Below are 16041 nucleotides of genomic sequence, written 5' to 3'. Positions count from 1 at the left end.
TGTTTTTTAGTTTTTCAAAACTCTGCAGTTTCAGTCTATCCCCCTCTTGTTCCAAAATTTCCCAATATTTCGGCCATTTGGCCTCCATATTGAGCCTTTTCTGGGCTTTTGCTTCCATTGGTGACAGCCACCTTGGGGTTTTATTTTCCAATAAGTCCTTATATCTTATCCAAACGTTAAACAATGCTTTCCTGACGATATGGTTTTTAAATACTTTATGCGCTTTGACCTTGTCATACCACAGATATGTATGCCATCCAAACACATTGTTAAAACCTTCTAAGTCCAAAATGTCTGTGTTTTCCAGAAGCAGCCATTCTTTCAAACAGCAAAAGGCTGCTGATTCATAGTAAAGTTTAAAGTCTGGCAGGGCAAATCCACCCCTTTCCTTTGCATCAGTTAATATCTTAAATTTTATTCTGGGCTTCTTGCCCTGCCAGACAAATCTAGAAATATCTCTCTGCCACTTCTTGAAACAGTCCATCTTGCCCACAATTTGCAATGTTTGAAACAAAAACAGCATTCTAGGCAATACATTCATTTTTATCACAGCAATATGACCCAACAGTGAAAGCTTCAAGTTCGACCAAATTTCTAAGTCTTTTTTCACTTCCGTCCAACATTTTTCATAATTATCTTTAAATAAGTTCCCATTTTTGGGAAAAATGCAGAGGCCAATTCTGGACCCACACATCCTTCCACAGTGGGGACATTGGTTCCCAGGTGGGAGTTGATCATGGTGTGAATTTGCCAAGTGTGCCTTCCTCTTAGCATGTTTCTCATTTGTGTTCTGAGTTTGAGTGTCTTCAAAGTCCATGACAACTTCCTTGGCAGGGAGTGGACTAGACCAGTGGTTCCAAATGCCAACAGAACTTTCAGATTTTCAGCTTTGATTCCCCTTCTCCAGGTTTTCTGAACACTCTCTCTTTCTCTCCCTCTCTTTCCCCATCCCTTGCAAATGAGACGCAGCAATTTCTTTAGAAGGGAGCCATGGTACTAACTCTGAAGGGCTGCCTCCACTGTAGTAACTTTAGCTCTCATTGGGATCATACAGTTGCAGAACCTCACAGGGGTTGCATCTGTCACTTTACCAGGGAGGAGGAAGAGGGAGAAGGGGATAGACGGACGGACAGATGTATGTGGATGCCTGTGCAAGGAAAACCCATTCACTTCTCTTTCCTGCTCCTCATACCCACTGATACAGAAGCAGTGAGAGCCACTCTACTTGACACACACACAGCCAACCAGTTGCCCCATTCTCCTTTTCAAACGATGGGTCAGCTGTTCCCCCCAGGCAGTTGGGGCACCCTTGCCCAACTCTGAGCCACCCATTTTCCCCCTGAGGGGAAGGACAACAGGAAACACAGCTGGCAGTCTCAATGGGATAGCCTTTATCTCTTCCCCTTGAGGGGAAAATGAGCTGAGAAGTGCTAGTTGCAAAGCTTTGCAGACCCCCTGGGATAGCTCCAAGGACCCTAGGTTATTTCTTTAGGAATTTAGTATTTTGACATGGCATTGTTTCAGTATCTGGTGTTTCCTGATCATGCTTGCTAACAGAGTTGTGAATGAAACAGCATGGCTTCTTTGAATTATCAGTAGCAAACCAAGCCATTTTCCCTGATAGTTCCAGTGGAGTGAGGGCTGGTTAACAGTACCGTTGTATGTGAGAAAAAGGAAGGACTTGAATGACTGTCTCCTCCTGTTTTGTCAACTATAACTTATCAGCTTGCAGAGAAGCAGCCAAGCATGAATGTGATAAATGAACCCTGCTTCTTAATCTAGAGATGGCTTTTAATTCCAGCCCTTTTCAGCTCTTGGAAATGCATGGTTGCTGGGCAGAACTGTACGCAGTTCAGCACCGAAAGGCTAAATTAGCTTTGTGGCGCCACAGCGAGTTAGAGCTCTCCATTTTTATACGTGGACAGTTACAGATTGGTGTTTTGAAATGCATTTTGGATTGTTTCATAAGTGTTAGCAGATGGGGGACAGTTTAAATGTTTAAAGAAGCACTTGTAAAACAAGCTTTTATGGGTGCTGTAATGAGACTTGCTTTCCCTTGAATCTGTCTTTGCATATTCCACCTCAACCAGTTTCCAGGCTTAGTAGGGACCTTTCCTGGTCCATGGAGGGAAGCAGGCTTCCAGGTTGAGTACAGTGGTACCTCGGGTTAAGAACTTAATTCGTTCTGGAGGTCCGTTTTTAACCTGAAACTGCTCTTGACCTGAGGTACCACTTTAGCTAATGGGGCCTCCCGCTGCCACTGCGCCACCGCTGCACGATTTCTGTTCTCATCCTGAAGCAAAGTTCTTAACCCGAGGTACTATTTCTGGGTTAGTGGAGTCTGTAACCTGAAGCGTATGTAACCTGAAGCGTGTGTAACCCGAGGTACCATTGTACCACCTTCTGGCCCGAAGACTTTCCCCTCAGTTTTCCTTCTTGAGTCTAGGCCTCAGGGATGGACCTAGGTTCTGAATGGAAGGGATACAATGCCCACAGAAACCAGGGCTGTGTGTACGCCATACATTTAAAGCGCATTTTCAGCACACACCTTTCCTCCAAAGAATCCTGGGAACTGTAGTTTATGCCTCACAGAGCTAAAATTCCCAGCCTCCTTAATAGACGAAGTTCTCAGATTCTTTGAGAGAGTTTTAATTGTGCTTTAAATACATGGTGTGCTCACAGACAAGATGCACTGTGACCAGCAAAGACGCCGAGCAGATGCAGGGCTGTAGTCTGCCAACAAGGGCCACAGCCTGCCTAATTTCTGTAGAAAACATACTTATTGGGCTTCTTACCCACCCACCCACCCTGGCTTTGTTTCCCCTAGACCAGGCTTCAGCTTGATACCTCCCCTCCCCCCAATCTATTTTGGGCTCCAACTCTCAGCAGTGCTGCTTAGACTCTCTGTGTGGAATTATCTTTAGAAAACTCTTTCTGTGGCTCTGTACTGCTTCCATTTTGTCTCTAGGCTCACTGTTGGGTGCTCCTAGGGTTCAGCCAGGGGTAGCTGATGTGGTACCCTCAAGATGTTGTTGGGCTCCAGATCCCACCAGGCCTAGGCCATCTGGCCAATGGTCAGGGATGATCGGAGTTGCAGTCCAACAATTTCTGAAGAGCACCCTGTTGAGAGCCAGTGTGGTGTAGTGGTTAAGAGTGGTAGATGCGTAATCTGGGGAACCGGGTTTGCGTCTCTGCTCCTCCACATGCAGCTGCTGGGTGACCTTGGGCTAGTCACAGTTCTCTGAAGTCTCTCAGCCTCATTCACCTCACAGAGTGTTTGTTGTGGGGGAGGAAGGGAAAGGAGAATGTTAGCCACTTTGAGACTCCTTTGGGTAGTGATAAAGTGGGATATCAAATCCAAACTCTTCTTCTTCTTCTTCTTCTTCTTGACTAACTCTAGGCCAGACAGATAAAGCTGCACTCCCCTGCCTCAAGATTCTACATGGGAAAAGCAGAAGAAACCTCCCCAGTCCTGTAGAATCCCAGTGGTGAATTGGCTACTATCCATAGTGGCTGTGCAGTCCCTCCACTGACAGAGGCAGTGTTTCGATGAATGCCAGTCGCTGGGAGCCACAAGTGGGTAGAGGGCTGTTACACTCAGGTCCTGCTTGCAAGCATCCTTGGGGATTCTGGTTAGCCATTGTGAGAAAAGGATGCTGGACTAGATGGACCATTGGCCTGAGCCAGCCACCTCCTCTTATGTTCTTAATGGGATCCCTCCCTCAAAGCAAGCCAACCAGAGTGCCAGGCATCTGTCCACCCAACCACCCTTTGAATTGTGGGTAAAGTTATTCCCAAGAGGGGGAATAATTCCCGTATAGCCTTGCTATATATTCTGGGGAGCTTTCCCTCTTGGATGATGTATGCTTATTGCCACCTGAGTCTTGAATCAGTTTCTGGGTTACCAGAAGGAGGAATAAAATTCTATCAATAAAATATAAAATAAAATTCTACCTTTCTTTTGTCTCTTCCTACAATAGCCAACATCTGTCTATCCCTAAATCTGCAACAGATGACCTAATTGATTTGCCTGCCTTGGTTACTGCATCCCTCTTTCCCTGGCCTTCCTTGTTCTCATCTCTGCTGCCACAATTAGCCATCATTCATTGGTTTCCTTCACTCGGTGCACTTCCACACAGCAATTTTGTTTTGGGCTTGGCGTAGCACATGCATGCAAGTTTTGTGCAACATCCATGAAGCACTGTCCTCATCGACGTGCCATTTCACATCATTCCCCATTTAGTCCAGGTTTACCATTTCCATAAAAAAAAGAGTTTGGATTTGATATCCCGCTTTATCGCTACCCGAAGGAGTCTCAAAGTGGCTAACATTCTCCTTTCCCTTCCTCCCCCACAACAAACACTCTGTGAGGTGAGTGGGGCCAAGAGACTTCAGAGAAGTGTGACTAGCCCAAGGTCACCCAGCAGCTGCATGTGGAGGAGCGGGGAATCGAACCCAGTTCACCAGATTATGAGTCTACCGCTCTTAACCACTACACCACACTGGCTCTCCAGTGAAGAAAATCTGAATTGAAAATAAAGCGAAACTACACCCCCCCCCCTAAATTGGACAGGAGAGTGGGATGACATTTTCAGTCTCCTCCTCCTCCTTTTTCTTTAATAAATTATACCTCACTTTTCACCAAAAATAAAATAACCCAGTCCAGAGTAAATAGCCTGTGGAATTTTTCAATCCAGCTTTCCTTTCTGGGATAAATTCTTTGTGTTTACTCAACAAAACTCTTCCTTCATTTTCCTTACCCACCCAATCTTTTGTTTCTTATCTTTTTACTCTTTCTTCATCCAAGAATCTTTCTAACTCTTAAAAGTGTTTCAACTCAACTTAGGTATCTATTTTCAGCTCTTCCTTTAGAGCGCACCTTATCTCCCCACCCCCAATTTAGTCTCTCCATAGTTCTTTTCTCCCAGGATTATTGCAGAGCCGTACTGTACTTGTAACGTGTGTGTTAACTTCTGTCCCTCCAGTGTTGGTCTCCCTCCTCTGAGCTAAATTGTAAGCCACTTTCAGGCAGGGAACTATTTTTAAGTCTGTGCTTGTACAGCGGCAAGCTGGCACTTAATAATTGGAAGTAATTAATAACAGTGCATGCATATAATCAGAAGGTCTTCGGGAGGTGTCAAATAGGGCCCTTAGTTTGTCTCTTTCAAATCAGCCAGGCTGATTTTCAGGCTTTCGTTATGACTGAAGGCAAACAAGCAGCAAGATGCAAGCACAAGTAAATATTAGCTTTTCATGACCTTAACCTGCATATAAACTTAGGTGGGAACTTGACTCAGTGCTTGTTGTAACAATAATATACTACCTATATGGCACGCTGGGGCCTCTATATAGGACCAGTCCAGTGGTGGGGGTTCCTGCTGGATCTGTTGGATCACATTGCAGTTCTGAAGCAGTCCTGCTTCCGAGTCTTCACTGATTTCTAGTTTTGGTGGAAATTTTAGTAAATATTGTAAAAAAAAAAAATCCGCATAAAAGAATAACAAAGGAAAAAAATCTCTCTTTTTTAAAAAGGAAAGGCCAATTCAGTTCAAGGATTGTTTATCTAAACGACTCTGTCAGGGTTCCTTGCAAATTATATATCAGAAACAGCTTGTTTACTCAGGTTCCTTTTAACCACAGGCAGATCATCCTGATATGAATGACTGAATGACTGATATATGAAGCCCATCTGTCGCCGCAATTTAAATAAAAACCAGCAGAAAAACAAATACATTCTGTATTCAGGCCACTACTTTTGTGACCTTGCAGATAACCTAACTGCATGTGTTGTAACTGGACTACATGTCCCATCACTCTTGACTGCTGGCCATGCTGACTGGGGCTGATGGGGGTTGTAGTCGAACAACGTCTGAAGAGTACCACGTTGGCTACCCCTCTGGGTGAACTATGGTATAATGGATAGCAAGTGAAAGGAACAGTCAGGGTGACAGGAGATCCAGCAATACAGCTACATAGACAAGCCTGCCCTTAATAGGCTTGCAACATGCCATCTTCATAGCTCATGCTTTGGCTTGTTTAAAGCAAGCTCCGGCAAGTTTTTAAGCCACGATTTATGGTCCCATTTCTAACGATTTATGGTCCCATTTCTAACGATGAGCCAGATTTTGTGGAAATGGAAATGAAACTTTGCTGCAGTCATTCTCCTGGCCGTGCAGGAAGAGGAGAGGGAAAGCGTGAGAATGAGAGGCTAGCAGCAGCTCCTCCCATTAAACCATGATGCAGTATTACATGCAAATGTCGCCAAAGACACTAGAGGACCTGCAAGTGTTATCTGGGAGAAATGGCAGTCTTTGGAAAGGGAGAGGTGTTTTTTTAAAAAATAAAAATAAAACAATAACTTTGGTTGTTTTTTTTAAATAAATCGGTTGTGGTTATTACACTCCTAAATTTAGGCAAACTTTTAAAGGCTTAGCTTAATCCTAGATTTTTCCAGAATGTGTTTTAAGATTCTGCATGGTATTTCTACACATGTATGATTGAGGGTATTTTTATTTTTAAAAGGTAAGCCATTCCAGAACCAGCCCTTAACTGTTCTTTTTAGAGTCAGGGTATGTGTGAAGAGAGAATGAGCTACAGAAGCATATTTGCGGCTAAATAAATAGAGGCCAACAAGCAGAGGGAGTGGATCTGTTAGGATTTGATATTTTCTACTTACCAGTGAATTCGCTCTACTGTAATAAATACTGTTTGTACTTGAAAGGGGATTCCATTAAGGGGATAATGTTGTGTAATGCAATAGGCAGCCTGAAGAAGGTACAGCTCAAGTGGCTCAGTAATGCGTGGCTATGTACTAATCCTATTTTGCAATAGGCAGTTTTCACTTTAATTTTTGCTTTGCTGCCAAAACTTTCTTCTCTTGCATTCTCTTCATATAATTAATAGCTTTCGAGGGGGCACTTAATCCAAACAACTCCCTGCTCATTGTATCTGTGCTTTAGTAGCAGAGGTTATCCTTTTATAATCCTGAGCACACACCATGTTTGTGAGAGATTGAGCCCTTTGTGGAATCAGAGACTGCAAAGCTTTTCATATCAGTTGCTCTTCTTCCACCAGCAAAAGACTGACTACCCTAAGATCGGGTCACATTCAGTGTTGCTGTTGATAGACATGCTTTCTGGATTTTCAGTCACACTTTTTGTTGACGGCACAGTGTTTCTACAGGGAACCCTGTTTCAGGCAGTGGGCAGGTCCTTTTCCACATTTTGTACACAGTTTGAGAGGTTATTTAAGGCAATGGAACTCCCAGAAATTATATTAGTGGAGTTAAAAGGCACAGACCCTGAGAACTACAAGTACCTCTAGAAGGATTTTTGCCTGGCTCATATATCTCAGCAGATTGTGATTGAAACCAGTAGGATGAACCTGAAACCTTTGGTGACATTAAGAGTTGTAGCCAAATGTTAGTCGGAGTAGACACATTGGAATTAAAGGACATGGCTACCTTAGGGCCATTAATTTCATTGGGTCTACTCAGTTTAGGATTGTATCCAACATACTCAAACTAGAGCCAGGGCTTTTTCGGCTGTGGCTCCAATCTGGTGGAACGCTCTGTCACAAGAGACTAGGGCCCTGCGGGATTTGACATCTTTCCGCAGGGCCTGCAAGACGGAGCTGTTCTGCCAGGCCTTTGGTCGGGGTTCAGTCTGACTCCCTCTCCCCTTTCATAAGAACTTGCATGAAAGTGGGCTCCCAATTTTTCTCACAGGCCCATATAAGTTCAGCACAAACAGTTGGGCCTGGTGAGCATTTAAGGTCCCCAACCCTAATCTGCGGGTTGCCATCTGATTGGATTTTATTCTGATCCTGATCTGATTTGAGGATGTATTTTAATTGATTGTCTGATTTTATGTTAATGTGTTATACATTTGATGTTAGCCGCTCTGAGCCCGGCTTCGGCTGGGGAGGGTGGGATATAAATAAAATTTATTATTATTATTATTATTATTATTATTATTATTATTATTATTAACTCTTTTGTAGCGAACAATGAGACTGTCTCCCAACCCTCCGCATATCCAGTGAAACAAACAAACAAATAAACTGCTGTTCTTCTGAGTGGTACAGGGGAGAAAAAGATTGGGATGTGGTAGCAGGCAGAGAATTACAAAATTTGCTTTGGTTTCTGCTTACAGTGCCAAATGAAAACAAAGGAGACCCAGATTTGAATTGTCAGTCAGCCATCAAGCTTTCTGAGTGACTTTGGGCCAGTCACAAGGAAGGAAAGATGGGATCCAAATGTCCACTGACAGAGGCATTATGCTTCTGAATACCAGTTCCTGGAAACCACAGAAGTGGGGAATGTTTTGCTCAGGTCCTGCTTGTGGACTTCCTGTAGGCATCTGATTGGCCCCTGTGAGAACAGGATGCTGGGCTAGATAGGCTACTGGTCTGATCCAGCAGGTTCTTCTTATATAAAACACACATCGGTGTATTAATTCTTGTATATAGAGCATTAGACTGAAGGTAGGCTTGAAAGTGTGTGGGCAGTATCCTTTGAAGCAAGAATGGTGTCGTGATCCTGGCATTCTGCAGGCAGTTCAGCCCAAGGATTCAGAGTGGGAAGATGGAATTGTCCTCAAGGCTAGCCCCAGGTGTGCATACCAAACCAGGAGCACCTATTCAAGATGAAACCATTGTCCCAGTATCTCTCTGTCCCCTCCTCTGACTCTTAGGACTCCAGCTCAGTCTTGGTGGAACCGCAGCATGAATCATGCTCATTCCCTGCAGTTCTGAAATCAAGGACTTCACGGATGCTGTGATTCAGCAGCATCAACAAACAAAAACAGAAGCAAGACAAGCATTGATGTTCTTTCTGACTCAAGACTTTATTTTACTTTTTGTTAAGTTTTTTTTGATAAAAAACCAACTTGATGCTCCAGCTACTTGCATGTAGCTAAAGGACCTGAATGGAGTTCCCATATAATACTAGAAACAAACATATTTTTTTCTACCTTATTTTTTCTGCATTTTAAATGCCTCTAAGTAAAAAAATGAAGAGAGAAGTATGTAGTTATTACTGCATAGATCTCTCTTTTCATTTTCATTTTTTTTTGCTTATATGCTTTTCTTGAGATTCTTTTGGTCCTCAGACCCTGGATGCATTTAGAACACATAGTAGTACTAACAATGCTAATTACTAATAATTCCAATGACATTATGAAATAACATCATACAGACCGTTTTCAACCATAAGTTTCCCAAGGTTTGTAATATTAGAAAGCTTTCTTTTACTTCTCTCTCCTTGCCATTCCCAACAACACCTTAGCATGCACTGTAGAGTATGGTTCTGTTACAGTCCTTGCCTTGCCAGCATCTTAAACCCTATCCCATTTCACCATTTTGCAAATTGTTCCTAGGGGACCCTGCTATGTAGATCAGGCCAAAGGCCCATGTGTTCCATGTGTTAGAATTCCATGTGCCCACCAGGTGCCTTTGGGAAGTCCTGAAGTTTGGCCATTAAATCCTGCCGTCCAGTCAGCGCTTCCGCTGCGCAGTTCTGCTTGGGGCTGACCTGGGCAGGAAAACAGAGTTGCAGCGGTCCTGCCGTCCGTGTGAGATAGAGGGATAAATCAAGTCCAGAGACAGTTCGTTGCTATCTCTAAAAGTGTTTATTTACACAGCAATAAATCCATCAGAACTTTCCGGCATCTCTCCGTGCTAAAAGCACACACAGTCTCTCTGCTGCTTCTTTCAGTCTAAAGTGAAACCAACTCTCACAGACAACACAGTAAGGCCCTGCGTCAGGCCACTCCCCAGATACAGGACACCAAGGAGTTTTAACCCTGTAAACTCCAAACTCCACATGAAGCATGACAGCACTCTCTGCCCTTGTGCTCCCCAGAAACAGGTCTTTAAAGGCATGCCACCTTTGATACTGGACGTAGTACACAACCATCATGGCTGGTACCCCTGAACAGCCTTACCTTCAATGTTTCCCCCCCCACCATCCCCTTTTAAAGCTGTGTAAGATACATCTTGTGGTAGAAAATTCTATAGTGTCCTGAATCTTACACCCTTCAGCTTCACTTTGATGGCTCCTGGGTTCCAGAATTATGGGAGAGGGAGGAAACTTCTGTCTGCTTTCTCTACACCATGCATAATTTTATTCACCCTCTATCCTGTCCTCACCTTACTCCCCAGCTTTTAAAATCTAAAAACTCCCAAATGTTTTAATCTTTCCTCATAGAGGAGTTCCTGCAGCCCATTGGTCATTTTTGTTGGCCCTTTTTGGTACTTTTTTCAGCACACCATTTCCCCCTCAGCTCTAAAGCACTCTTTTTACACAAAGCTGTAGGTTCCCGGCATTAGTAATTTCCTTTAGACATCACCTTTTGGCAGCTGCTGGGAAGCTGCTGTTCCCCAGGGCTGCAGAGCTTTCTGAGGGTCCCAGGAGCCAAAGCAGGAAAGGGCCAGTTGTTGTTTTGTCAGATTTCCACTGCTTAAGGATTTAGTCCTTTGTGTAGCTCTTCCCACTTCTATGTTGACTAGCAGAAGCCGAATAAACAAAAAAAATATATACAATCAGATAAGCAGAGGCTTGACAACCATATGCCAGGAGTGCTCTGATGGTGTTTCCTGCTTGGCAGGGGGTTGGACTTGATGGCCCTTGTGGTCTCTTCCAACTCTATGATTCTATGATTCTATTTACTAAAAGGTTTATATCCAGCAGTTTCTACTGAATCGATCTTCAAGATAGCAATGATTTTCTTTTTTAAAACAACAACAACCCCAAACCAAAAAACAATATAATTTTACCAGTTCCTTTAATTTGCCTTGTTTATACAGGTTGTAAAGCTCGGCTATTCTTGGAGCATCATTTGGGTTACCTTAGTACAGAATGTCAATTTTTAAAAAAATGGAATAGAGCACATAGCCTAGTCATAGCCCAAATGACAGAATTAAGGTAGCTCAAGATTAATTCCAGAATTAGTTGGTTATTACAGTTTCTGCCCAGTATGTTTTTGAGGTGAATGAGTCCTTTTAAACCTTAATTCTTAATTAATTAAACTCCACACAGGGTTTTGTTATCTACTGCCTGACCTGTAATCTTTATTAAATCACAAAATGCTAAAGTACATGCACCTGGCAAATCGCAAGGAAATGATTCTTACCCAGCTATACTCTTTGAGGAATGACGTGTTTTGTCAATTCAAAATTGGGTTGATTAGCAGCTATGCAATTGTTCCTGAATAATCTCTTTCCAGGCCTTTTATTTGGTGCCTTGGCAAGCAAGGTTGTGTTGGTAGTAGAATACTGGCTTTCCAGGGCTTTGACCATTTGTGATATCTCAGAAAGGAAGTACTTTTGAAAGCAAACAAAATTTCCCCAGAACCATGCTGTTTAAGAGCATAGGATGAGGCCTGCTGGATCAGGCGAAAGACCCATCGAGTCCAGCATAGTGGGCAACCAGGCCTATGGGAAAGGGGGACCTCAGTGCAGCAATGCTCTCCTCACTTGCAATTGCCAGAAACTACTATTCAGAGGTACGCTGCCTATGTCAGTTGAGGTATGGCATAGCCTTATCCTCTTTGAATTTGTCTAATACTCTTTCAAAGCCATCTAACTTGGTAGCCATCGCTACACCTTGTGGGAGCGAAATCCATAGTTTTAAGTATGTGCTGTGTGAAGAAGTCTGTTCTGAATCGTCCAACACTCTGCTTCATTGGATGACCCGACTTCTAGCGATACAAAAAAAGGAGAATTCACTTTCTCTGCACCATGCATAATTTTATAAACCTCTGCCCTGCCCCCTGTTACTCACCTTTTGTCCAAACTTAAAAGCTCCAGATGTGATAACCTTTCCTCGCAGGAGCATGGTTCATTTTAGTTTTCTACCATTTTCTAGCTGTACAATATCTGTTTATCTAAAAGTGGGAGCGGGGTGAGATCTATATGCTTCTCAGGTGCCGAGCGATATGCTGATAGCGGCACACATTATGGGAATATGGACTACCACCAAATAGGTGAATCTATCACAGTGGTGCATCTCTTAAATTGGCACAAATCTTAAAGCTATATGCCATAGGAGCACAGCAAGTTGGACAGAATTCTACTAATTGTTAATACGTTTTCAATCCATCATCACAATTTCTTTAGTGTCACTGAGCTCTGAGCAGCATGTTATAAACTTACCCAGGGAAACCAAAATAAAATGCTTGCTGCAGACTTGACAGAAGAAAGCAGCAATTAGACACTGATGCAGTCACTGCTACGCTTTGGCTAGAGCAATTACGCTGGACTGTCTTCTAGTCCTGAGCAATGTAATTATTTTCAAGCTTTTTCAAACCCCCCTCTCCCTCCCGCCTGCCAAGCAGCTGTAGTTTGCTTACACAAAGATTAGAACATCTCTTAATTCCTTTCTACCTCTCCATTGGGTGGTGTTTGCTCCTAGTTTTGTACAAATGATCAGTCATTGGTATTTTTCCATCCACAGAAAGGACCCCCAACCGGGACTGACCGAGTGAAGAAAGGAGGATCCTATATGTGCCACAAGGTAATGCTAAAAGGCAGTTGTCAATCTCCTGCTGTGCAATAGGCTCTTATTTTGTACGCCTGAGAATTAGTGACATAAAATGACACACAGAGAGAATTGCATCTCGTGGTGCACATCTGAAAAGAAGCACTTCTGGGTGGACAAATGGGGTGGGGAGATAAAACAATGAACTGTTAATTTGAATTCCCATTTATCTAAGCTGAGATAAAATATCAGTTGTCTCCTAATTTTAGCTTGATGGCAATTTAGCTGTCCCACTTTTGCATAGTTAAGACAGCAAGGAACTTTACAATCTTCCTTTTACTCCAGCGGCCAACCCACACAACTGCTGGCACAAGTGCTTCTTTAAATTGAGCTTCTACCGGGGCCTCTTCAAGTGCAACTGTGTTAAGGATATAAGGAGAACGATGCTGAATCGTAAACAAGGCCCATCTCACTCTCAGGGGGTGAGGAACTGGATCTGGTGGGTGAGCTAGATCCTTATCTCCCTGCCCCAGTTTGACAACTAGTTATGGCCACCTGATGTCAGTCACCTGATGTCACAAGGATGTCAGGCAACTCAGTTTCGCCTGTGCAGTAGTTGAAGGCCTCCCTCCCCCCAAAAAAACCTCTGATTGTCACGTGGATCTATGCAAGTTCTGGGCTTTGCAGGTGCCTCCAGCTGATCAGCGATGTCTGCAGCTCTTATGGCCCAGCCATGCCTGCACTTTCCTCGTACCTGATGTTACATCAGATGTAGAGCAGGTGGGTGTAGCTTGGCCAAAATGGGCTTCTAGGCTAACTGGAAAAGCCTGGCCAGCTAATTGGCCTGTGGGTTGGAGGTTCCCTACTGCTGACACATCTAAGCCAGCCCCACAGACTCATCTGGTGGATGGGCTTCTGGGGATGGCACTGCATTCCTTTCCCCCTCTTAGTCCTCAACCGCATCCCCAGAAGAAGGAGATGATGATGAAGAAGAAGATTACTTTGGCAGGTTGATTTAGAACTATGGTGATTGGAATAAGGTAAAGGTTAAGAGACCCCTGACCATTAGGTCCACTCATGGCCGACTCGGGGGTTGCGGTGCTCATCTCGTTTTATTGGCCGAGGGAGCCGGTGTACAGCTTTTGGGTCATGTGGCCAGCATGACTAAGCTGCTTCTGGCGAACCAGAGCAGCGCACGGAAACACCGTTTACCTTCCCACTGGAGTGGTACCTATTTATCTACTTGCACTTTGACGTGCTTTGGAACTCCTAGGTTGGCAGGAGCAGGGACCGAGCAACGGGAGCTCACTCCGTCGCGGGGATTCAAACTGCCGACCTTCTGATCGGCAAGTCCTAGGCTCTGTGGTTTAACCCACAGCGCCACCCGCGCCCCTTGATTGGAATAAGAGGAGTGTACTATTGAGGGAAGAAGCTATTGGTGGATTGTGTATATGTACGTGCCACCTCTCGAAGATCCCAGGACACCTGTACTTTATTTTTTAAAACATGGTCTTACAACCAGTTAGGATTCTGGCTCCTGTCACCACTACAATGCCAGGATGACAGCTGAGCGATTGGTTTTCTAATGCGGAGACTCTCAATTGCTGAGCCTGATGATAGTGTACTTTTTAGGCCTCCAAAATCAAGGATGCTAGCTGTTTTTAGATGATAGTGAACTATATTCTGCAGGAGCTATGTAATTAAACAGAGCCCTCAGCTGACCCTACAGTAGTTCACACCCAACCTTGGGTGTTGAGATGTGTTTTAACCTAAGAGGAAACCAAGAGAAAATCTTAGCTAAATGCTTAATTTCCCTTCTTTTCTTTTTAAAAATAGTACGCTTTCTGGCCTGGAAAGTTATTGCAGGTAGGAATGTAAGCCACCTCAGCCACAAAGCTAAATTTAAGATTGTGGAATCTCAATTATTTTTTATGAAGCTAACTTTTGCTAGAGCTGGACTACTCACCTTCAAAGGAAAAAAAGAGGAGAACCTATGACCCTCAAGATGATGTTGAACTCCAAACCACATCAGTCCCAGACAGCATGGTCAGGGATGATGGGCTCTGTAGTTCAGATATCATCTGAGTTGCCACAGGTTTCCCCTCCTTGCCTTATGGTGAAGAATTGAGTACAGAGACAAGACAGACAAGCAGTCTACCTTTGCAGTCTTCTCATCTTAAATATGAAAGTTTTGGGAGAAGTTGTTAAATAGATTGTGAAAAAGACTCGAGAATATAAGAGAAGCTAATGATAAAGAAATAAATCCTACATTCTTAGCAACCAGTAATTGATATGAAACACTTCTTGCACAGTGTTATAATAGGAAATGCATGCTTCTCCACCTCCATCATTTGGCTAATTCCAGTGAACCACACAGCATAATTCTTAAAAAAACAACAACAACTAAGTCACAGCTATGACCCCAATTTTATTTATTCTAATTACAAATTAATCTTACTGTGTTTATCTTTTCATTTGGGTGCTTTGAAAAGTCCTGTTTTAAAACACACTTTAAGATTCTCATCTGTAACCTATCCTCCATAGGAAGCTTACATTTCCTACTTTCAGATCACATTTTCCAGGTTTTATTTTGGGGTGAAATCAATGTCACACATTAATTAGCAGATTTGATTAAATTAACAGCGGCATTGCAGTTTTCTTTACAGATGAGTAATATGGCCCATTTTAGAGTCTACTGAAGACAGTGCAGTGCAGGAATATGATTAGGCTGCCCGTCCTGTTTGTTTCAGTGTGAAGGTAAAGCACCTGCCCAATTGTGGCGGGCTGGTTTACGGTCTCCCTTCTGCCCACCAATTCATGGAGGCCCTGGGGTCTTACAGTCCTGCAGCTGCCCCTCAGTTTGTCATGGCAGAGGCACTTAAGGGAAATAGGGGAGGTGGTCCTTGGAGGCACTGCGGGAGGCCGTTCCAGGCACAATGACAACATACCACAGCAACACAGAGATGGAAAGGGAAGTGCCCGAAATGAACTTGTAAGTGAGAAGAGGGAGCGACCACAGGCTTGAAGTGGCAGGGTGATGCAAGGACGTCAGTGCTGCCATTGCAGCAGCAGCAGTAATCTAGGGCAGGGTGTGTTGGAGAAGCAGAAGCGTCCAAAGGAGAGCACAGCAACAGTGATATTGTTGAGGGGAAGCTAGATTTTGCTGGTCAGGAAAGGAAATGACCATAATACACAGAGCTTGCCTACTGAGGTACGTGAACGGCCTACAGGTTCTGGGTACAGAAATATTAAAGCTAGAAGAAGGAATGCAGCAGTAACCTTATGGCTACAGGCCCAGCTTCGGGAATTGTGGAATGGGGAAAGGGAAATAGATTAAGCAGTGGATGACCAGGGGCAGAGGGAGTGAAGAAAACTGGGGCTGTGATGAGTTTGAGAGAAGCTTCCGGAGGGAAAGAGGATTCTCAGCATCAACAGTAGCTGAGAGGAGATATGAAATTACACTGACATGTGTCTTGTAGCTGATGGTTGTATTGTATATTCTGGCATGTCACTTTTAGCCCATCCTTGCTATATCAAATTAATTGAATCTCTACACTGACTGG

General features: G+C 43.7%; 1 protein-coding gene across 2 annotated transcripts in view; it reads left to right on the top strand.

Moving 5' to 3' along the window:
• Positions 1-16041, top strand: part of SUMF1 (sulfatase modifying factor 1) — a 74387-nt gene that overhangs the window by 41504 nt on the left and 16842 nt on the right. For both annotated transcript variants that reach the window (XM_083602183.1, XM_083602182.1), the window contains exon 8: positions 12455-12514. In XM_083602183.1, the coding sequence (XP_083458309.1) occupies positions 12455-12514 (60 nt within the window). The remainder of the gene's footprint in view (positions 1-12454; positions 12515-16041) is intronic.

Source organism: Podarcis filfolensis, assembly GCF_964270895.1.
Source record: "Podarcis filfolensis genome assembly, chromosome: 2".
In the NCBI taxonomy this organism is placed as follows: Eukaryota; Metazoa; Chordata; class Lepidosauria; order Squamata; family Lacertidae; genus Podarcis; species Podarcis filfolensis.
Note: the sequence above shows the minus strand (reverse complement) of the source record. Positions and strands in the feature narration are given on the sequence as shown.